Genomic DNA, 22,246 nt, shown 5'->3' on the forward strand with positions numbered 1-22,246 from the left:
TAAGAAACCATCTGGTATTTAGGCCTAGCTGAAATTGTAGCTGTGTGCGTGTGCTCGGGGTATGAATCAATGGAGCCGCTTCCCAGGCGCATGCACGTACTCTGCAGGACTGCTCCAGCCAGCCCGGGACACTTGTGCAGAAAATCTGGAAAAACTATTGGACTGCACACCCTTCTGGGCAGCTTGGGATGATCCTGGGTCTAAGGAAAACTGTACCTGCCTGTCAGAGCAGCAGTGCTACAAACCAGGTTACAGTGATGAGCCAGAGGGCTGCTGGCTGTGCCTGTGCCTCGGGAGCAGGGCAGGAGGCAGCTGAGTGTTAGGGGAGAAGAGTGTGACAAGAATCATGGGGGATTTTATTCAGTACATTCTGAGCTGAGATCCCTGGAGCTGCTGCTTCATGAGAACATCTTCTCCAGACCAACAATACAAGGACACGTTTGCTTCTACAGGTGTGAAACTGAGATACAGAGAGATGAAGTGAAGTGCCTGAACGCACACAGGAAACCTATGGCACAACAGCCAACTGAACCACGCTGGGCACTGCTGCAGATGAAGGCTGGAGTCCTCAAGTTAACTCTGCTCACAGATTGTTCTGACTCACCAGAAGTGAAGAAAAAAAAAAAAAAGGATTGCAATCCCAGGATTGCATCAGGGAGTTTCAGTGTGTTTTAGTGCCAAGCACCGGAACAGTGTGTGCCACGGCAGTGACTGCTGCTGAGAGGAGGCACAGGGGAACAGGTGCAGCTGAGGAAGAACTGGAAAAAGGGAGGTTTATGAAAGAGATCAGAAGATTTTTGTTTAACCCAGCAGAGCAAAGCCAGAGAGAGGTCTGGCAGTGGCCTCTAAATACATTGACAGGACAGAGAAAGTGCTGCTTCAGTTGGTAGTGCTAGTGTGAGAAAGGGATAACTCAGTCATGAACAAATGTCAGTCCAAAATCAGAAGAAAGAGTTCAAACCTCAGAATGAAGAAGTTCTGGGGGTTCTTTTCAATGGGGAGCAGTGGTGGTGAAAAGAAAATCCACCCATCCTTTACCAAAACCTTGAAGAACTGGAGAAAGGAATAATAGAGCATGGTCATGTCTGACAACAGAGAGCAGAGCTCAAGAATTATTTCCACTCTGGAGTTCAAATTAAGTGCCTTAACTTTTCTTCACTCCTAAGGAATTTAGAAGAATATCTTGTTACACACAGTGCTTAGCACAACAGAGACCTCTCTGGTCTCTAGGCACTACTGTAACACAAATAAATCATAGCACTAACAATCAAGCATAACTACATCCTTCCTAAAGTAGAGGTGACATAGAGGAATGAAGAGCTTGCAACTAGCTGCAGGTTTATTCCATCCATTAATGACCACTCCCTGCTCTGTGAGGATGAGAAGTCTGCTCTCAGATCCAGTGCTGCAAATCCAGAGGATACATTGCAAGCAAGCTTGAATTTCAGAACAACCTTTTCTCCTTTTAAAGGGGATAAACTCTTTCCATTTGTTATAACCTTTGCCCACTGCTCTGGAAGTTGTCTGAAGGCAAAGGATTCCTGTGACTGCACAGCTGGGGTTCAGATACCAACAGAAACCAGCAAAGGGACAGAGAGACCAGTCTCATCTTCCATGCCAGGTTGCAGAAACTCCGTGTTCCAGGCATGAGTTTGCTGGGACTCAGAGTTAAACGTGGATATACTCTTTTCTCACCAAAAAAGTGTTAGATGCACACTGGGTAAAGTTTTCACCCAGCCTTCCGTATAACACTTCTCATAATACAGGAGAAAAACACTAGAAGGTACCATGGCAAAGGCCTCTTCCAGATCCTCCTCTGTAAAACTTCTGCATGAATAAGAAGTGACTTTTCAGTCAGGACCTGTCCATGCTCCTTCTTTCACTTTCTGCACCACAGAAGGCAGAGTGCAGCACAAACCCCATGCACTGTGGTGAGATTCTGCAGAGCCCCTTGGGGGATGGTGAGGAGCTGGAGTTGGGGCCCCATGGCACTGGAGTGGCAGCAGTTTGCCTTTGGTTTTATTAGGAACAATTTCAAGTACAGTCTCAGTGCCATAGGGGAATTCACCATCAGTCCCATCAAAGGTGGCACACACAAGAGCTGCACGCACACTGGTCTGGGGGAAAATGGGATTCAGAGGAAAATGTGTGCAATTAAACCCCCCCAGATCCAGATAATAAGACACCCTGGGTTTCTCTGGGTGTTACATCCCCACTTTACATAATAAGATCATTCTTCTGTCACAGTGGAGCTGTTGTAGACAATTTTGGAAATATTTGCAGGATGATACTGATAACAAATCATTTCAGTGCATGCTCATTTAAAGCCTGGTTGGTTCTAATGAGGTTAGATGGATTGGTTTATGGCTGTTAGAAGCAGCACCACAATATAAATACTTGTGCTGTGGAAAGATAGATAGGTGCACACTACATCTAATGGGGGAAGGATGTTACCATTCATGTCATGAGAATTTTGGAAGCAAGTTTGGGTTAGGAGTGTCATCATCATCAGAATTATTCTTGCTGCAGCAAACCATCCCTGAAGGACCATGAGTTGCACAGACTGTAGTCTAGATTTTCTTGACACCCACAACAACTGTGATACCAACTGAAAATAACTTTCAGTCTCTGGGGATCAATTTACAGATGGTGATCCAGCCAAGTGTTGAGCTTGTACAGGTATCAGTAATTTCTGGCTCTAGTGATTTTTTGGTGTAACTATGATAAAACTCTTGTAAGGGTGCTTAAGATCCACTCTCTGCCACAAATCCCCAGACTTATGAAGAGCCACCAGGACTCCTTGTACCTCTGATGGTGTCCTGCTGAGTGGCCAGCTGCTTCCTGCATTTCATCTCCTACATTTTGGGGTTTTTTCTTTGCCTGCTTGGATTATGGGCTTTTATTCCACCTACGTGCCATACTTCATCTTAGTAGGAGCCTCTAGGGACAAATACCATAATACAAGGAATTAATCAGAGGAGTCATGACTTCTGGTTCTAATCAGGAGACAGTCCTAAAGGCTGATCTGCAACACGACCCTCATGGACAAATCCTCAGACTTTAATAGGGATTAAGTCAATGAAGCTTTTATGGAAACTGAATTATACTGTATAGAAGTTATCCCAATAAACAGAACACAGCAGATAAGGCAAAACTTCCTGGATTTTCCCCTAGATTTTACAGAAGGGATATAAAGCTCTCATACCTTTGCCTAGGTATTCCAAAGTTATTTAATTTTAAAAATTACATTTTTCAATGTAAAAGCTCAGGATTTTGTTATCACATGGAAAAACCTCCAATCAGGACACTGAAACCTGCAGGCTCTGGCCACCCTTTCAAGGTTACACCCACCGTGTATTAAGGTGTAGAGAGAAAACAGCCCCAAGTCCAGAATCTTTTATCCTCCTCCGTATTCTGCCACTCCTGAATTTTGAGACTTTGTGTAACTGACCCTTGGAGATGCTGACATTGCAGCTTCACTTTGCCTGCAGCTGGCCCCAGGCAGCACAGGCTGCAGTTTCCCCTCTCCTTTCTAACCCTACTGAGCTCTGGTGGTTTGGATCAATGGGTGAATTCTGTGACTGCACTGATTTATGGGGGAATTTGCAGATATCCAGGGTAATTTTTCTCAGAACATTTATGTCAGTGCTAACACTCAGCTCCATACTCCTGTAGCTGCTTTTAGTGGTGTTCAGAAGCACTTTCCTAGGCATCTGCTCAGTCCTGAGCTATGATGCTCCTCTATCTGAAGAAGAAAGCAAGTGATCCTTGTCGTCCAGGGCAACAAGAACTTGTGATTCTTATAAAGAAAAAGCATCAGCTCTGACTTGTGGAGATTATGAAGGGATGGTGCATCTCAGCAAAACACTTGGTAGCTGGGTGGGGAGGGCAGTAGCTGGGGATAAATAACATTTTCTCAAGGGACAGGCTCTTTGCACTGAATCCTCCACATCCCTGACCTCCCATATTCCTGATGTGTCTGACAGGACTGAAATAAAACTGCAGCCCCATGACTGCTGAGGGGAAAATAGTTTTAAGAAGAAAGGGGCTGCCATTCAGTGTGGTGGTTTAAGAGAATAATTCCTGCTGAAACGTGTAGGGCTGCCAGTTCCAGGAGGTGCAAGGGCAGTGCCATTCCTGCTGGATGGGTGTAACCATTCCTGCCAGTGGCCTACACATTTCAGGACACAAAATTTCAGCTTCAAGTAAGTTCACACACACAACCCTGCGCAAATCAGTGTGATCTCAATCCCTGACTTACTAGAATAGTTAAATTCCTGTCACTTTAGTAACATGCAGAGTCTTTGGTCAAGATTTTTCTGCTTGATTTTTGGTAGAGTAGAGCTTGGTGGTTGCCCACTGCTCTGGAAATGGCTTCATCTCAACAAGAAAACTGTTGCTGCCCCGCTGGAGTTGGCAGTGCAAAACCCAGTGAGATATGAAGAGGGCACTATCACTCTGGGCAGCCTGACGAGGGGGCTGGGTAGAAAAAAAAAGAAAACCACAACAAAAACCAAAAGGAAAATGTTCAATGCTAACGTTCTATGAAGTCCCAAGGAGATTTGGAACAGGAGCAGTGGAGGAGTTCTTTTCCTTTGTTCTGCTAAAAGGAAAAAGGAAACACATCAGGAAACCAGACTGTGGAGCACAGGAAGTCTCACTTTGGCTGATAAAAAGGAACTGATGTGAGGTTGGTTCGGATGCAGTTATAAGTCAATCAAGCTTGGAACAACAAGAGGAGCTGTTCAGAAGAAACTAGAGGGCCAAAATCTGCTTGTAGCTTTAAAAATGGTATTTAAAACTTCTCCTAATCTTTTCCTTATTTTTTTATTTAAAAGAAAGCTGCTATAAAAATGCTCAAGTAAAAATCTTCTCATCAAAGAAAAATCAGTTCCCCAAACTCACCACACCTTCCACTGCCCCCTTGTACTCCAGTTTCTTTTTTTCACTCATCAACCAACTTAAAAACCTGTATTCCTGCTGATTTACCTCCTCCCTTCACATCTAACCCAGCATTAGTTAAGAAGAGGGAGTTCAGTTTTTTTCTTTTTGCTGAGTGAGAAATCAGCAAATGACTAATTAAAGGCTGCCCTGCCCGTTATGTTATTTTCACTCCCTCTGCATGATTGACAAGTGTGCTAACGTTCAGTTCCTGGGTGTGCAGCTTTGTCAGGCTGGGGGACAGGGCGGGGGGGTTAGATGTGTATTTTTAACTTGTTACTTGTTCCTTTATAGCCCTGTGGTCAGCTGAACTCTGGGTCAGTCTATGTTGGAAGCACACAAACAAGATATATGCAAATAAACCAGTAAGCTCAGCTACATCCATGGCCTTTACTACAGAAGCCTCAGCTGAGCTGCATTTCTGATTATTCAGAGAAAAATCAGGAAAAGAGAATGCTTGATACACAGCCAGAGTAATTTTCTTTACAGCATCACCCCAATGCTGAAGAGAAGCAAAGGCTGAGATTTTGCAAGATGCCTGTGGGATTTAGCCTTACTTCTCCCATCTCCTTCCAGGGAGGGCTGTCCATTCAGTGCCTCTTGGCCAGTTTGGGGAATCTTAATCACCATGTTTACACACAGTGTAAAACACTTTGTGAAGCACCTAGGAAGCAGCCTGCTTGTCAGAGGGAACTGTTCCATGGAGGACACTAGAATTAGGTCTCTGGTATCAAACACTGATGGTCCCTGCCAGGTCATGATTCAAAATTTTTGCCTTTGGTGCTATTTGTCACTGGAGGAATTGGAGGTTTATAGATAAATGTCTTCAGTAATAACACCCAGCAACACACCCCCTGTCTGTTTAGGTCTCTGCCTTGCATGTAAAGAAAAAGCTTTTGGTAGCAGAGGTGGGGGAGAAGGGAGGCAACGTTTGTGGCTTCCCTACAAGTGACAGGTTTCTAGAGCAGTGTGACTAGCTGTGTAGATATGCATCAGTAATTATGCAGCCTGGGTAATGAGGAGAAGAAAGAAAAGAAGCAGTAGATGCAGTAAACATTTTGAAGGCTTTGATATTTGGAGCTCAGTAAAGCAGATTATACATTGTCCTGTGCCACATGGCACTGGGTGTACAATTTAGGACACTTGCCTGGCACCCTGCCCAGGTGGCTGTGATGCACACAGGTTAGCAAGGACTCAGGGCCATCATCAGTACTCCCAGGAGGAGGCAGAAAACCACTTTTGTGGTGTTTTACCTTGAAACCACCTATAAATATGCAAGAAAACATTCGTTCCCTCAGAAGGTGTTCTTAGGTATCAGCCAGAGAAGTGTGAGAGGCACAGACACTGGGAATAGATTTGTTGTTCAGTTCAGAACAAAAGATCTAAAGAGAATTTTGTATTTGGGGTGGGGCAGGGGGCAGGGTTGGCTGCAGACCAGAGTGAAGTGTGGCTGTAGAGCCACACGACACATTCATGCAGACTGTAGGAGTAGCCCCGTGCTCCTGCAGCATTAGGTGTTCAGCAAACCCACAAATATCTGAAATTCTGAAGTTAAGACTCCCTTGGCTCCTTTAATTTTCCTGCTTGTGCATGTTTCCACTGAGGTGAGACATAGGGCCTTTCTTTAAGTGGTGAAGTAAAGTCATGCAGAATGAGAAACTTTCCTTTTTCAAAGGCACCTTATAGGGTGCTGTAAAAGAGCTTCACACACTGATGTTTTATGGGGAGAAAAAGCATGGAAGGTGCTCCATGTCATGAGGTTTTATGTTCCTAAGTTCTAGGCCTGATCCTTCTGAGAAGATGTGAAGTGAAATCAAGAAGAAAGCTTTCTGTAGGACCAAGAAGAAGAAAAAAAACCTCTGCTTCTTGCAAAAATTGCTATAAATGCCCTTCCCCCAGCATATCTCACCTTATCAGCATATCTTCTGAGACCTCTCTTCAAGGTGTAACCTCACCCTGTGCTTCTCTTCGTTTCTTTCCTTTTCTCATAACACTCCATGAGTGACTCCACTCTTACCCACCAGCACACCACCAAAACTCTCCTTAGCATAAATGCTGCAAGGAGAGATCAAAGCTGTGTCCCTGCCTCACCTTACAGCAGGAGCATCACAAACTTAAAACAAAAAACTAAAATAAAAGCATGAAATCCTCAGGACGTGCAATGCTTACTACTTAAGGTGACCACATCCTGTTAGGGTGCAATCCACAGTGGCAGAGAGAAACTACACAAGGCTCTCAGCACCTCTATAAACCTCTGAGTGAAACCCCAAGTGCAGTTGGTGTTGTTTTGTTGTGTATTAGGTTTGCTTTTTCCTCCCACAGCAGGAAAAATTCTACTTCAGCTTACCAGCTCTGAAAAGACTTTTTTCCTTGAGGAGCAAGGAGTTAGTTCCCAGCTCCTGGAGCTGCCAGGACCCAGCACTGCAGAGCCATTGGAATTCATACCAAGGCAAGAGGCAAGCACTTGCATGCAGGCTTTGGAGGGACAATGAAGTAGCATTATAAAAATATCAAAATTACAAAACATTTCTAAAAGGTTTTGTGCTGCTGGATGTTAGAAAGCCACAGTGCAATATAAATGTCACCTCTATTGGTGTCCTGATATTAGGGTGTCAGGGAATATCATCACTTATGGCCTGGAAATTTCAGATGGTTTTGTTCAAAGCTGCTTTAGAGGGACAGGGATGGGGAAAGTCTCCAGTGAACAGACATGTGGGATTTTTTTTTTTTATTTTTTTTCAATCTGGACATTAAGAGTCTTGTCCTGGGAGTCAATGCCTTTTTACCAGGAAAGGCCATCTCTAAAGGGCCAATTTAAAAACGGCAAAACAGACATTTTTCCACTTGCTGAAAAAGGAAATATGTTCTTAGTGTGAGATCTCAGTGGCCACGTTTCAGGACAAGAGGCAGATGCTTATGGTTCACAAATGATAAGAGACAGGGATTGCAATAGGAGCCCCACAGCTGTCCCCTGGTTGTTGGACACTGGAGTAATGGCAAATGTTCACTGAATGTCCTTCAGGTGGTCTCTCCCTTATGAGCAGAATGAACACATCTTCACAGAATGGAGGCAACAGTTCCAGAAAAATCTGCTTTTTTAAATTAACACTCAGGCTTTGGCAAGTGTATTTACTTTAATTTTTGCCTGCAAGTAAAGTGGAACTGAAACAATTAAACCAGTTTGAAACCACAGCATTTGTTATTGGGAGGAAGTCTATGCATGGGCATCTTGCTGAGATTAAATGTACCCATGTTTGATTTAATTGGAAGCATTAAAAAAACAAACCCCCAGGCCTAATGTACACTAAGTCAAAGGGGGATGTTATACCAGAGATGTGAAGTATCTGGAGGCACAGAATCAAAATGTTACTGACTATTTAAAATTACTGCAAACAGAAATTTCACTGGCCCCCAGTCCTCTTCTGCAAGTGGTGCTCACAGAATATGAAATGAATATGGAAATGAACTAATGAAGATGAAGATTTGCTACACTTCTTTCTCCACAAAAGACCTTAGAGTGTTTCTCTAGAGGGCACCTTTCAAGCCAGCCAGTCCCCTCCCATGTCAGGTGTTAAACAGGTAACTTGAAGAATGCAGCAAAAATTGCTTCCCATCACTTCAGTAAGTGATCTAATTCCCCTCGAGATAAATAGTGATTTATAAAGAAATAAAGATACATCCTAGACCCTATGTGTTGCCTCAGCAGTACCACATATGACCTATGTCTCAGCATGGTGGGGAAAGATGGCTTGGAGTCCTACCCTGGTCCCATAAGAGGTGGTTATAAGCATGGTGTTACCTGAGCTTTGGGCTAAAAAACTCTGAAAATAACTTCAGTTCCCACTTGCACATGATGCCCATAGAGGATGCAAATGTAGCCCAGGATCATCCTGACCTGTGTCCCCAGGACCATGGGACTGTGAGCGCTTAGGACAGCTCGAGGCTTCAGTGGTTTTACCCCTGCACAGCAGTTACCCTGCAGCTGGGGAGGTTTCCAGTTCCACGTGGGCAAAACCAGCTAGCAGAGAATCAGGCATCAAAACTCTTCCTGAATGGCATGAAGTGATTTAGAGGAAAGCACAAGCTAAATATCAGAGACTGCAGGGTGAAGGCAGAAATTTTTATAGTGGACTGGGCTCAGGTTCCTTCTGCATCTGCCAAGTGTGCAGTAAAACGTCCTTGGCTCAATTAAAACAATTAGTCCACAGAACAGCTTTGCATAGACTTGGAAAAGCAGTCACTTGAATTGTTTAAATGGCCCAAGAAGACAGTTCCTATGAAATGCACTGCCCTCTCCCACATCTGTTCTGGTCTGCATAGCACTCACAGAACTACAGAAAGTGAGGGGTCGGAAGGGACCCCAGAAAGACCCTGGAGTCCAACCCCCTGGCAGAGCAGGGTCACCTCCAGCAGGTCACACAGAACACATCCAGGTGGGTTTGAATGTTTCCAGAGAAGGAGACTCCACAACCTCCCTGGGCAGCCTGGGCCAGGGCTCTGTCAGCCTCACAAGAAAAAAACTTCTCCTTGTGTGTATAGAACCTCCTATGCTCAAGTTTATATCCATTGCCTCTTGCCCTATCATAACTGGGAAGAGCCTGGCACCATCCTCCTGGCTCTCTCCCTTTACATATTTATAAACATTAATGAGCTCACCCCTCATTCTCCTCCTCTCCAAGCTGCAGAGCCCCTCAGCTCCCTCAGCCTTTGCTCACCAGGAGATGTTCCACTCCCTTTATCATCTCTGTGCCTCTGCTCTGGGCTCTCTCCAGCACTTCCCTGTCCTTCTGGAACTGAGGGGCCCAGAACTGGACACGACATTCCAGATGTGACTCTTCTTCCAGGTAGATTTCTAAGTTTACAGAGGGAAGCACTTCTTAACCACGCTGGCACACAGATGTTGTCTGCTCCCCCTCCCCCCATCTTCTTGCTCTAGATACTGAACAACCCTTTTTTGTGTTTTAATTACTCTCCAGTCATGTATCTGCATCTTTCTGCCATGTTACTTCCCGACACAAACACACGGCTTTGAGCTGCATCAGTGCATCCCACCTACAGGAGAGCAGACCATAAGATTGCTTTTAGATTGGATCCAGGACAGGTTTGCTTTGCTTTGTCCTAGAAACCAGCAAATCACCCCTGAAGCACAGAGCACATTTGAAACATTGGAACATCTCAAGCCACATCCTCTCCCACTGCCCTTCACCTGAGACCCCTTCCTCTTAGTGACGGACTGCAGCAAAGCTGTCAGTGTGTGGGGCTGATGTTCCCTGGGAACTCACTCTTTTTCTCCTCGAGAAGAAAATGTGCACAAAAGCTCAGATAATCCTGAGCCCTGATCTAAACCCAGGGTGCAGAGAAGGAGTAAATTCTAGAGGTGGCAAACAGGATATGGAGACCTGCAGCAGCTTGCTGGTGGTCCTGAAACTGCTCAGTAAATTAACTAATTAACTCAAGAGGAGACTCTGGTGTCTCTGGATCCCCTCAGTGGGCAGCCCCAGGAGCTGGGGCAGTGACCTGGGACACAGCTGAGTTCCTCCTTTCTGCACAGCCTCCCCAACGTGACTGCAGGCCTTAGCTGCTAGATGGCACAGTTCCTCATCTCCAAGCCATGGGGGCTGGGGAGGCTCAGCAGTAACATTTTGTGACATGAGGGGGTCTGGGGAGAGGAGGAGCTCCCAGTGGGCACCATGAGCTGCATGGGTGATGGGAACACTCCAGCACCTTTCGGATGCTCATTGTCTGTGCAGAGAAGCAGGGGTACACCTCAGCAAAGGTACAGATGGGACAGGTGCTGCACTTTCACCACACAATATTTAGGGCTCCCCTAATCACAGAAGGTTGTGGTGCACTAAATGTCACCCTGAATGAGGCCTGGGTTACTTTTGCTCCAGAGGTGGTGGAGGAGATGTGTCTTATTCCTGCCATACCTCCCAAATGCTATGCTCTCAGTACTCCTGCTCTCTCTCCTCCTTTCTGATATTTCCCTTTCCTTCTTTTTTCCTCCTTCTTTCAATTTTCCCTACCTGCCCATCTCCTTCCCTCCCCCTTCTTTTGAGACCCTTCCAAACAGTGCACTTGCCACAAGCTGCAATCTGCAATCTAAGGGAGAAAGTTTCAGTTCCTGCCTCTTTGCAGCTTCTTTCTCCCCAGGTCAGCAAAAAAAAAAAAAAAAAAAAAAAAAAAGAAAAAGAAAAAAAAAAAAAAAAAAAAAAAAAAAAAAAAAAAAAAAAAAAAAAAGACTTTTAAGAAGAAATCAACACCCCACCCAGGAGATAGGCATCTTTCGAAATCCTCCAGCCCAAACACACCCACAGAGTCTCTGGCTTCAAAGCCCTTCTGTCCAAACTGCTTCTGTACTGTAGTGCTCCCTCAAGAAGAGCCCATAAGAATTGCACAAGGCTCTGAGCCACACAGTGTGAGACACCTCAAGGGGCTTGGGAAAGGCTTGGGCTATCTTTGCAGAGGCTGTTGGGTGGGGGGCAAGGAGGGGGAACCATTCTTCCAGTCCCAGAAGCGTCCTCGGTTGCTCAAGGCCACCAGAGGTTGGTTACATTCGTGGTTTTTTGCCACACTCTTTGGTTCCCCTTCCCCTTGCCTCACCCCAAGCTAGGGGTGATGTTTCTGCTCCAAACCGCCCTCCAAGTACCTCTCTCCTCCCCCCCAAAACAAAAACAAGCCAAAAACTGCTGGAGAAAACACATGGCCGACCACCAGAATCAGCAGCGCATTTCAAGCAGGGCCGGGAGGGGAAGTCAGAGCCGGGGTCTCACATCTGGGGCCAGCTCGGAGCCACTCTCGCCTCTGCCCCCTCCGAGCTTCTCTCTCCGGCGGCCCGAGCCGTCCCCTCCGCTCCCTGGCAGCCCCAGGCGGTGCTGAGCCCCGGGGCAGGAGCTGTCACTGCCTTTCTGCAGCGACCCGCCGAACCAGGCAGGTCCCGGGGCCCCTCCTCGGCCCCTCTCCACCCCTCCGAACCGGCTACGAGAGGGTCGGCCGGGTCCTCAGCGGCTGCCAAGCCCCCCGAGCACCGGGGAGGCGAAGGGGAGAGCCCCGACACGGAGGAGGAGGAGAGACCGGGCTGCTCCGGGGCGGAGGGACGGAGCCGGACCCCATCCCCGCTCCCCTTCCCAGCCCCCCCCCGGCCCTTCTGCCCCCCTTACCTTAATAGTGCCGTCCATCTAGAATAACTTCCAGCCGGTACCAGCAATATTCCACACATTGACCCGGTTTGTCCTGCAACCGAAGCCTCCTGAAGTTTGGTTTTGGCTGTTGAGGTTTTTTTCTTTTTCTTTCTTTTTGCTTTTTTAATTTTCTTTAATCCTTCTCTCTCTTTTCGCTTTTCTCCCTGCCCTTCCAGCGGTTTTGCTTCTCTCTGTATCCCCTCTCCTCCTCTCTCCCTCTCCCTCCCTCCCTCTCTCTCTCTGTCTCTTTTTTTAACTTGTTGCAGCAGAGCGAAAAAGAGACATTTAACCGGATGAAACGTTTTTTTCTGCTAATTTGGGGAAGTGAAGTCACTCGAGGAGGAAACTTTCGTCTCTCCGTTGGTCCTGCCTTCTTGATGAAAAATATATATATATTTTACATACAGGATATTTGCTCCATTTAGATAAGAGGGGGCAGAACAATAGCTACCTCTGTCAGCTCTTGTTTGGCGCTGGGCAGTCCAACGCGGACCTCGCCTTGCACCCCAGCCCGTGTTAGTGACCGTGTGTCATCCCGCAGTTTAATTTAAAATGGGTTTTTTTTTTTTTTTTTCCAATTTTTATTTATTTTTTTTCTTTTGGCTGGAGAGGCTTTAGCCTGACTCACTGAATTTCCGTCTCTTCCCACAGATTTTTTTATTAATGCGTTTTCCAGTCACAGGCAAAAGAAAAAAAAGAAAGAAAATTAAAAAAAAAAAAAAAAAAAAAAAAGGAGGGAGGGGGGGCCGCAGAAAACCGTAAATACGGTCGCGGCAGGCGGGGAGAAAAAAAAGAAAAGGAGCCGATTAAAACGTATTTATACCATACCACCACCCCTCTCCTTTCGCCTCCCAGCAAGGAGCGTGAGACGAGGGTCCAGTCCCTGCCAGAACTGAGCGGTAAGTGCAATAATGCAAGACAGACAAACGAGTCCAGCAATTAAACACAGGCTGGAAATGGGGCTGCAGGGAAGTGGAGGCTCCTTCCCACTTTCACCCCTTCCCTTCACTCCCTGTTATCTCCAGGGCTCTGAAGCAAAGGTACCAAGGTGGGTGGAGGTCCATCCATCTCACCTCCTGTCACAGGGCAAGTTGCTCGCTGAGCTGGTAAAACCCCTCTTAGACGGGAGAGAAATAGAAATACTTTGCAAGCGAAAAATGACTACAAAAATTACGATCCTTGCCCGACCAACTCGTTCGTGTCAGAATGGGCACTGCAAAAAACCCAACCACCAGGTCTTAAATCTCATTTTAGACCTGGCCAGCCCCTGACGTGCATTTCTCTCTTTCATTCAAACTTGAGTGATCACCAGAAAAGAAACGCGCTTTCCTTTTTTTTTTTTTTTTCCGGGAAAAGCTGAAACCCTCCAAAGGACACCCGAGGAAGGGAGACAATACCCGCCTGTCCAGCTCACCCTCTTTCCCGCCCCCTTGCAAAAATAACAAGCAGCGAGCGGCGGAACACATCATGCAACACTTCGGGCGTCCTTTATTCCCCACTTCTGCAAACTGCGGCAGCCCGAGAAGAGCAGAAGGAGGGAGGGGGGAAAGGGTGAAGCCAAGAAAGAAGAATGTCAAGGCAGGAGGGCACTCCTGCACCTCAGATCTCTCGGTGGAGAGGGTTACCTTGTCCAGTGGCAGTTGTGTCCAGTCTTTTTGTGTTCCCCCCCTCAGTCCAGCCACGGGGGAGCGGGGGGAGGGGGTATAAAAATGATATCCAAAGTTATTCTGCACCCGCCCCTTCCAAAAGGGAAACGCAATAATGCCACCAGTGTTTCTACTCGGCTGCGGCAGGGATGCCTTGGTAATACTTTATTTCTCCAAGAGCGAAGCTGGCAGGAGAGAGCTGTAGATCCCCTTTGCCCCTCCCTCTCTCCCTCCCTCTCTCTCTCTCTCCCCCCTCCTCTGAAATTAGCCTCATCAATTCAGCTACAATTTTTTAGTTCAGATGCAGACACGGGACTGAACGTGACCAGACCTGGAGGTTTTGCCTTGCTGCTTGCCAGCGATTGAGGCCGTCTGCAGCCAGGAGGAGAAGCGGGCCGGGGAGGGGGAGAGTTGGGGGGGGGGGGGGGGCAGAGGGGACAACCCGACCCCTTTCCCTCTCTCCCCACCCCCGTCCTCCCCCTGTCTGCTTTACAATCCAGGGGTCTGCGCTGGGGTCCCCGGAGAGCAGCACATCTGGATGCTGCTAGCGGGGTCAGGTCCCCCCTTGCCTAGGGCCACAAGAACTGGAGTTCAATTAAAAGAAATCACGGTTAACCCTTTGCTTTCCTCATTACTCTTTCTTTTTTCCCTGCCTCCTCTACCCTCCTTCCCCCCCCATACCCCCCCCACGCCGCAAATTTTCTCTCCCCCTCTCCCCCTCAGCGTTTCCACATGGCAGGCTGCTGCAGCAACCAGAAAAGCAAGAGGTTAAAGGGAAGAGCGAAACGCATCCTTTCAAAACCCAAATGGTTTCCTCTCTAGACAACACTCTCTCCCGGCCCCGAAAAACAACGGGGGTGGGGGGTGAGGGAGAGGACAAGCTGAGGATCTTAACCGCTAAAGGAAGGGGGGAGGAGGGGGAGGAAATATACCCTCTGTCACCCACGGAGCATTTTGCTTTTAGGCTGCGTGACCGACAGGTCTCAGACGGACGGCAGGGAAAAAAACACCTGAGAATGCTTGAGGATGATGGGAGAGGAGCCCGAGATGTGCAGAGCACTCTTCCCCCAGCTCCGGGATGAAGCCCCAAACAAGCCCTGCACCCGCAGCAAATCCCCAGTGCTCCCCAAGGCTGGGAGATGTCAAGCTAGACCCCCTCCTCCATCCCACCTAGAGATATTTTAGGAACCCAACTCTGCATTTTATTGCCAGACAGGCACCATGACCCCCAGGGGCTTATTTTGCATGTCTGAGAGTGACTCCAGATGAAGAGTGTTCGGGTCACTTGTTAGATCGGGTCCATCAGGGATGTGCTGTGCTTTACCTCCTGTTTTTGATCTGAAACAAGATTTGCTAAAGGTCCAAGAGATAAGGTAATGAGCGAAGTTGTTAAACATAACACCAGACAAGCCGAGCCATCTACTATGTTCCTCCCCAATAACGTAACAAGGGTATCTTTGCTCCATTGCCCCCCGCCACTAATAAAACACTAAAATTAATAATAATAAAAATCATGCTTAAAGTTATCTCAAACTTTTGTGGAAAGGCTGGGATATTCACAAACTCCGTGAGCCAAGCTCTGAATCATCTTCGGTGGTTGTTCAGCGACTTTGGGTATTCAACTGCTTGAGAGGCAGGGAGCGCAGCCAGGCGGGGGGAAGCGAAGCCACCGCCGGGCACCGTGCTGGGGCCGATTCGGGCAACTTTTAATCTGAGGCTCAATTTTTTGGATGCATATGTACATACAATAAAGGAATTAGGAACTGTTTAATGTGGTTACCACCAGACATATGGAAAATCATTTGATCTTGGCAACCACGGAAGATTTCAAATGCTTACATTGGGACAGGCTAGAAGAAATCTCTCTAACCCCCAATTATTAATTTTTTTTCTTTCTCTCCGTTTATGAATGAAACGAACTTTTTAATTACTTCAATATTGATCCCAAGCGCTTGGCGTGTCCCCTCTTCCTCTCTTCTTCCTTATAAATGGGTTACACAGTCTGCAGCCGCACGCAGAGGAGGTGGCAGCGCCGGTTTTGGTGTGATCCGGGAAAGATGAGTAAGGAGGCGCTGGGAGAACTCGGTTCGGTATCAAAGGAGTTAACCCCTCGGTGCAGTTCGATGCCAGTCCTGCTCGGGACTACACAACCTCAAAGATACAGATTTTTCTGCCCGTAATTCACGCGGGATTAGTGGTCATCACTTCATAATTAAAACCGTCTACTTATTCTATAGGAATAAATATAATGAAAACCTTCCCGTGCCTCGGTCGCAGGTCAGAAATATTCTTTTCGGAGGATGGGAAAGGGGTTTGGCATATTTCACCCTCTCCTACCCAAGAAGCATCAGCTGAGCTCTCGTTAACCCCCATCCTGGGGCTGTCGCTTTGACCAAGCAGTAAATCAGGGAGGGGGGAGCCCCAGAAACCATCAGCCGCACCCTGACTTTGTCTCAAGAAAGTGGCTCATTTCCCACTAACTGTGACAAGATGTCTTTTTTTTTTAAACTAGCTTTATAGCTATGTTTATATCTCTACATACTTCACACCATGGTGTTTTATAAATGTTCAAGACTTTAAATAAAACGTCTTATTCATCCTGTCCTCTGAAAAGGTATTCACAACAATTCCCATCACTGTTTGCCCACATCTCTCCTTGCAGAAGGCCGGGGTCTATTCTGCTCCAGACTTTACTAGAGGCAAAATCTCCACCAACTTCAATGAATGTTTAAAAATTCCAGGTCTGAAGTTCCTCCTCTGGCACCGACTCGGTTGCAGACTGAAAAACTCAACGTGTTTTGTTTATTTTCTAAACCCACATTCTTAAAAGCAAAAAGCCCAAACTTACAGCCCTGCGATTTCATCCCCAGAAACGAATTCCAGTTCGAAACTAAACCAGTTGGGCAAACCCTCAGCTTTTCAGCATCGGTGATTTAAAAAAAAAAAAAAACAAACAAAAAACCCAAAACAAACAAACAAAAAAAGCAACCAGTAGTTTTCCAGCTCGACAACAGAAGGATCGGGTCCTTCCAACCTTTCTGTCTACAGGAACAGCCCACGGGATTTAGGAACTCGAAGCCGGAAAGTTATTCCCTGATAATCGTTACAAAGTAAAACAGAATATCTTAAAAGTGGTGTGGAGAAGATGCAGCAGCTTTGAAGCTGCAAGCAGTGTCCTGGCTAGTTTTATTTGAGCTCCATGTCTCAATAAAACAGCCCCTTCCCTCCCCCATTTTGCAATTATTGTAAAGCTATGGCACAAAAAAAACCCCAAAAAAACTGAAGGCAAAAAACCAACCCCCAGACTGCAGCGCACTAGCTCCAAACGTCTGGCCCCTCGCTTGAGGCCATAATTAATTTGAGATTTATTTTTATTGGAGAACCCAGTCTCGTCTGACCTTAGCCAAACAAGACTTCAGCTAGACCCTTGATGCGCTTGAATGGAACAGAATATTTCTCTCTAACTTCTCTTCAGGCGTCCGTGCCTGCTTTGAATTTGTTCCCTCAGACTTCATCTATTTGGAGATTTGCAGGAAAGATTTAAAGTGTTTTTCCTCCCTTAGCATTCTCTTTTTCTTTCTCTCTTGCCCCCCTTTCCATCCACACCTCGCTTTGGAGGCACAGGGGTGGGAGAGCACAGGAAAGGCTGGAATACAAAATTCTCTGGATCCAGCATATTGAGAGGGGAAGTTTTTCTGTAAATTGGGCAAGAATGGAGCCATGAGGAGGTCTCCGAGTCGAGGAGGGGGGCTGGCTGCTTGAACGCTGCTGTGTAAAAACGGGAATCACTGTAAAACCTGTGTCCCTTCTGCCCCAGAGCCTGGTGTCCTTTACAAGGGTCCGACACGCGACATTTCCAGGAGAAACAAAAAGTTTCTCACTTCATCTCCACCTACATTCAAACTGTATCTTGAAGGTAAAAGAGGGTGGGGGAGACGGAAAAAGGTCCAGCCCTTCCCAGGCGGTGGTGGGGTAGAACGTCAGGCGAGATGCGCAGGACACGAGGAAGATGGAAGGGGTTTTTTCTACTTCAAACAGAGCAGAAGGTGAAACAAAAACTAAACCCTTAAGCACCGAGGTGTCTTAAAGCTTTGAGGAGCGACTTGAAGTCTAGCGCCTTAGCAGCGTTTCTGCCCCAAGAAATGAGCATGGAAACAAAGAATATTCTGTGCCTAGGTAGGTGAAGCATCATCAAGTGTGCGAGTGACGGAAGAGTTCACGGCAGCTTCAGCCCCCTCTGCCCCTGCACACAAGGCTACTGCAGCTCCCACCTTCTCTGGACGTGTCTGGTCCTTTCATCCCGAGTCCGGGAGGAAGAAACTCAGATTCTGGGGGACGTCAGGAATTGGGAAAAGGGGGAAAGGAAGAGGGGGAAAGGAAGAGGGGGAAAGGAAGAGGGGGAAAGGAAGAGGGGGCAAGGAAGAGGGGGAAAGGAAGAGGGGGAAAGGAAGAGGGGGAAAGGAAGAGGGGGAAAGGAAGAGGGGGAAAGGAAGAGGGGGAAAGGAAGAGGGGGAAAGGAAGAGGGGGAAAGGAAGAGGGGGAAAGGAAGAGGGGGAAAGGAAGAGGGGGAAAGGGAAAAGAAAGAAAAAACACAACACAAGCCCCAGATTGCTTCAGAAACGGGTAACGAGCTAGAGGATGCTCTCAGGATGCTCTCAACACGACCTGAACTTGGGGAAACAACAGTCCTTGAAGGCTTTGAACTGCTGTTTCCTCCAGGCTAAGGCTCCCCACCTCTTCTGAAGAGCTCGGTGCAGTTTGCCTGCCCCGCAGAGCCACGCTCCCAGCATCCCCGCATCCCTGCGCACCTGTGGGATCACCCGCCCACAGAACCCTCGGCACCGCCTTCCCCTCGGGTCGAGGCATCTGGCGCCATCTCCGCCGCGAGATTTCTGTTGTAAAAACCCAAACAAACCAACAAACATGAGATAACGGGATGTTCTTTCTTTTCCACCTGTCCCCGAGCAGCCTCTGGCTGCTACCGTGCATACGATGTTTCCCTATTTGTTTACGTATTGCCCTCTTCAAAGAAAATCTGTTTTATCCTTACCAAAAATAGTAATAATACAGAAGCCTAAAAACCTCTCTCTTTATTGCTTCTGCAAACTTTCCAGGCAGAATGAAAGCAAGAACAAGCCAAATATTGTTTCCAGCCCCACAGACTATTTCTCCTCCATGAATATGCTTCTTTGTACGGTACCACAAATGTTATGGCTGCATGAAATCCATTTTTAAAGAGAGAAGCCCCGCGCTTGCACCCTGGCTCCTCTCTGGGAGGCTCCATCTCTTTCCCGCGTCAAACTCCGGGCTGGAGATCATTTTCTGCACAGGGGGAGCACTCTGCAGCTTTGCGAGTGCTCCCAAAAGCTCCCCGGGGGTCGGAACGGGATCTGCGGGGGTCCAACCCGAGCTGCTTCTTAGGATCTCCCCGAAATAGTAAAAAAAAAACAAAAAAAAACTCATCCTCGGGCGCGGCAGAGGGAATGGGGAGAGAAGCAGAGGTGACCCCAGGATCCTGTGTGATGGGAAGCATCCCCACCCTCTCCTTTGACTACTTCAGGGGCAAAGGGACTTTCCCAGCGAGTCCTGCCTCTCCTGGTACCTGGAGAAGAAGGGGCTGCAGGAAAAGGAAGGTTCCCCCGCGCCCCAGGGTGCTCTGCAGGGCCCCGAGAGCTTCAGGCGCTGGGGCAGGGCAGGAGCTGGGGAGCTGAAAGCAGAAGCCATGACTTAGTGCGAGGCACAAGACACAAGAGGAGATCAACCCCAGGGTGTTGCCGACGGGTGAACAACACAGGCATCACACCACAAACTGGCAGTGCAGGAGGGGAGGGAGGGAGGGAGGGCTGCTGTGGCCCCGAGTAACTTGTAGCAATGATAATAATTAAAAAAAAAAATTAAAAAAATCAGCATTCATAGGTCATGTTGCTTTGCTTATAACCCTCATTCTTTCCACATCACCACAGTCAGGATTCCTGTGCTGTCTTTTAAAATTTAATTTCCCAACTATATTACATGTTTCATCCTCTAAAGTCAAACACTCATGTTTAGGTGAGATTAGCACCCTCTGATAACCTGCAAAGTATTAAGTCCTTGCAGATCAGTAACTCTCATAATAGTATAAAGAACAGAAATATTTTATCAGTTCTGTAGAATAAACGAGTAAACAGCAAAAAGTTTTATCATATTTATGATTTCTTACCACTCTGTGGCATTAAGGCCCACAAGAGATTGTCTGAGAGGAATGTGCAGTCCTGCCATGGATCCTCTAGCAGTGCTTTGGATACAGACCCACAGCTCCTCTGTGGCTGTGATGTAAATCAAGGTTACAACACCAAGAAGCTGAACTTTGCCAGTAGGACTCAACATAAACCATTCTTAAGCAAACCATTTTCAAATTAGAATTGTCCTGCCTCCTTCAGCTACACCTTCTGCATTTTGAAATATTTTTTTGAATTTTTGCATACACCTTCAGCTACCTTCCTTTTGCATTTTGAAAGCCATGGCAAGAAAACCAGCATGACCTGGAGGTGGCTACAGGCTATTTTGTAGGCCAGGGCTAGGACAGGGTACTTGTTCCTCCCATGGGACACCCCTCCAGTAGCCCCTTCTGGGTTACAGTATGTATAGACACAGGGAATGTTTCTGTTCAAGACACAGAGCAAACATAAAACTTACATGATGCATTTGCTGAAGAGGATTTGTAGAAGACACTGATCCTAAGCTTGCTATTTCTGCTGTGTAACAAGAGTACTGTAGGCAGCATCAGCTGAGATCCCACAAAAGCAATAAATAAAACACTTCTCCCTCCACATGACAAGATAATAAAATTCTCAGGAAAGGGAATGACATAAGAGAAAATAATCATTAAAGAAAGACCTGGGAAGAGAGAGGAACTGGAACTAAAAATTCCTGCTTTTCAAATGTCCCATTTCTTGGGAGGTTCCCAGAGATCAGTAAGGGGAAGCAGGAAAGGGAAAGCAGGTGCTGTCTAAACCTGCAGAGTGCCTTGTTCCTGCAGAGCACCTTCATCCACACTTTGAGGATAGAGAAATAGAGGAACAGGGAGTTGAAGTGTCTTGCTTAGGAGCACCAAGCCCATCCAGGCACAGCTTGGCTTTGTATTCCCTTTTCCCAACTATGCCTAGTTTATGAGTCCATCCCCTCTTCTACAAATAAACCAGTTGCCTTCTGGATGTCTCTGTTGGTCCTGGGGGTCTCTGAATCAGTGTAACTCTCACTGAACTCAAAGGGGCCAGAGATTGCCCTGACCTCCCTGTTTAAGACTCTGATCCTCCCGAATTTAAGGATGCTCCTACTTTCAAGAACAATCTCACTGACTGGAATGAGCTACCCAAATACTGCTTTGCACCACTGCTACTGAGCTGCCCAACTGAGAACTGTTAGGAGTCAATGGGAGAACTTTCCTTTGGCTTCAGAAGACCCTTCATCAGCCCTAAGAGGCTTGTGACAAAAACCTTCTTGAGTTTTTTAAGCACATGAACAAGTAATTTTCCCAGTGACACTGGTGTGAACGAAGCTTTACAGATAAAATCCCAAGGTCCTTGCCCAAAATAGTGGCAGCCAATGAAGAAGGGTTGTAATAAAAGGCATCACAGAACTGGAGTTATCCTTCCACTGCTGAAACCCTAGATGTAAGTCCAGCCTGAGGATTTTTTCCTGCTGGATAAAACACATTCTTATGTGAAGACAACTTTGTCCAGGCACTTTGCCTGCAGGATTGTACTTAATGAGAAGGCTATCCTGACACAGTTGTGGACAGACTCTCTCAATCCTGCTGGAATGTTAAATTATTTAGGCCTGGATCTTGGTTCCACTTAATTCAAAAGGAATTTTGCTGCTAACTGGAGCAGCAGCTGGATCTAGCCTCACAATAAAGGCAATGATACCCTAATATAGGATGTCAAAGGCCTTCATCTCTTCATTGTAAACAGAAGACATCTCAGAGCATTTCCCACAGCCTGCCTAACAAGTTTCTGTGTTTGAGCTCTGAATTTGCTTTCGTGAGACTTGAATTTCAGTTGTTTTCTACAGTTTCTCTTCTTCCAGAATCCAGCCCAAAGCTATATGAATTTAATAAAGAAAATTAAATCACTCCCATCCCCTGAAAGACTGAGCTGTAAATGTGATTTGGGGGTGTATCAACTGAGTGTGGAGTTTTGACCATTCCTGGATGGCTTTACTCTAGAAACCTGGTGCAGAGAGCTGCACAAGTTCCCCCAATCAGGATATACAAGTAATGCCACTTGACCAGGGTGGTCACAACCTTGCATTTCCAACACTAATGTTCCAAACAAATCACCCCAAAAAATGAGTCAGAGCCTAAGGATTACACACAGAATTAATTCAGTGAAATCATTTCCAACAGTAGGTATTTACATGAAAATCACAACTGGTGCATGGATCATTGACTGGGGGTGGGGAGATGGGGAAAGAGACAAAATTCATATAATAAATTAT

General features: G+C 46.8%; 1 protein-coding gene across 5 annotated transcripts in view; it reads right to left on the reverse strand.

Moving 5' to 3' along the window:
- The window catches only part of FLI1 (Fli-1 proto-oncogene, ETS transcription factor), an 84,249-nt gene that overhangs the window by 58,544 nt on the left and 3,459 nt on the right, over positions 1-22,246 (reverse strand). The window contains exon 1 of one of the 5 annotated variants that reach the window (XM_008498491.2): positions 13,748-14,077. The exons of 2 other annotated variants lie outside the window; for them this stretch is intronic. Coding sequence is in view for 1 of the 3 variants with exons in the window: in XM_030464698.1 (XP_030320558.1) it covers positions 12,102-12,119 (18 nt within the window). In the remaining 2 variants the exon portion in view is untranslated. Of the gene's footprint in view, positions 1-12,101; positions 12,281-13,747; positions 14,078-22,246 lie in introns of those variants that run through there. 2 more of the 5 variants (XM_030464699.1, XM_030464698.1) reach the window with 2 other exon arrangements.

Source organism: Calypte anna, chromosome 24 (genome assembly GCF_003957555.1).
Source record: "Calypte anna isolate BGI_N300 chromosome 24, bCalAnn1_v1.p, whole genome shotgun sequence".
NCBI classification, from domain to species: Eukaryota; Metazoa; Chordata; class Aves; order Apodiformes; family Trochilidae; genus Calypte; species Calypte anna.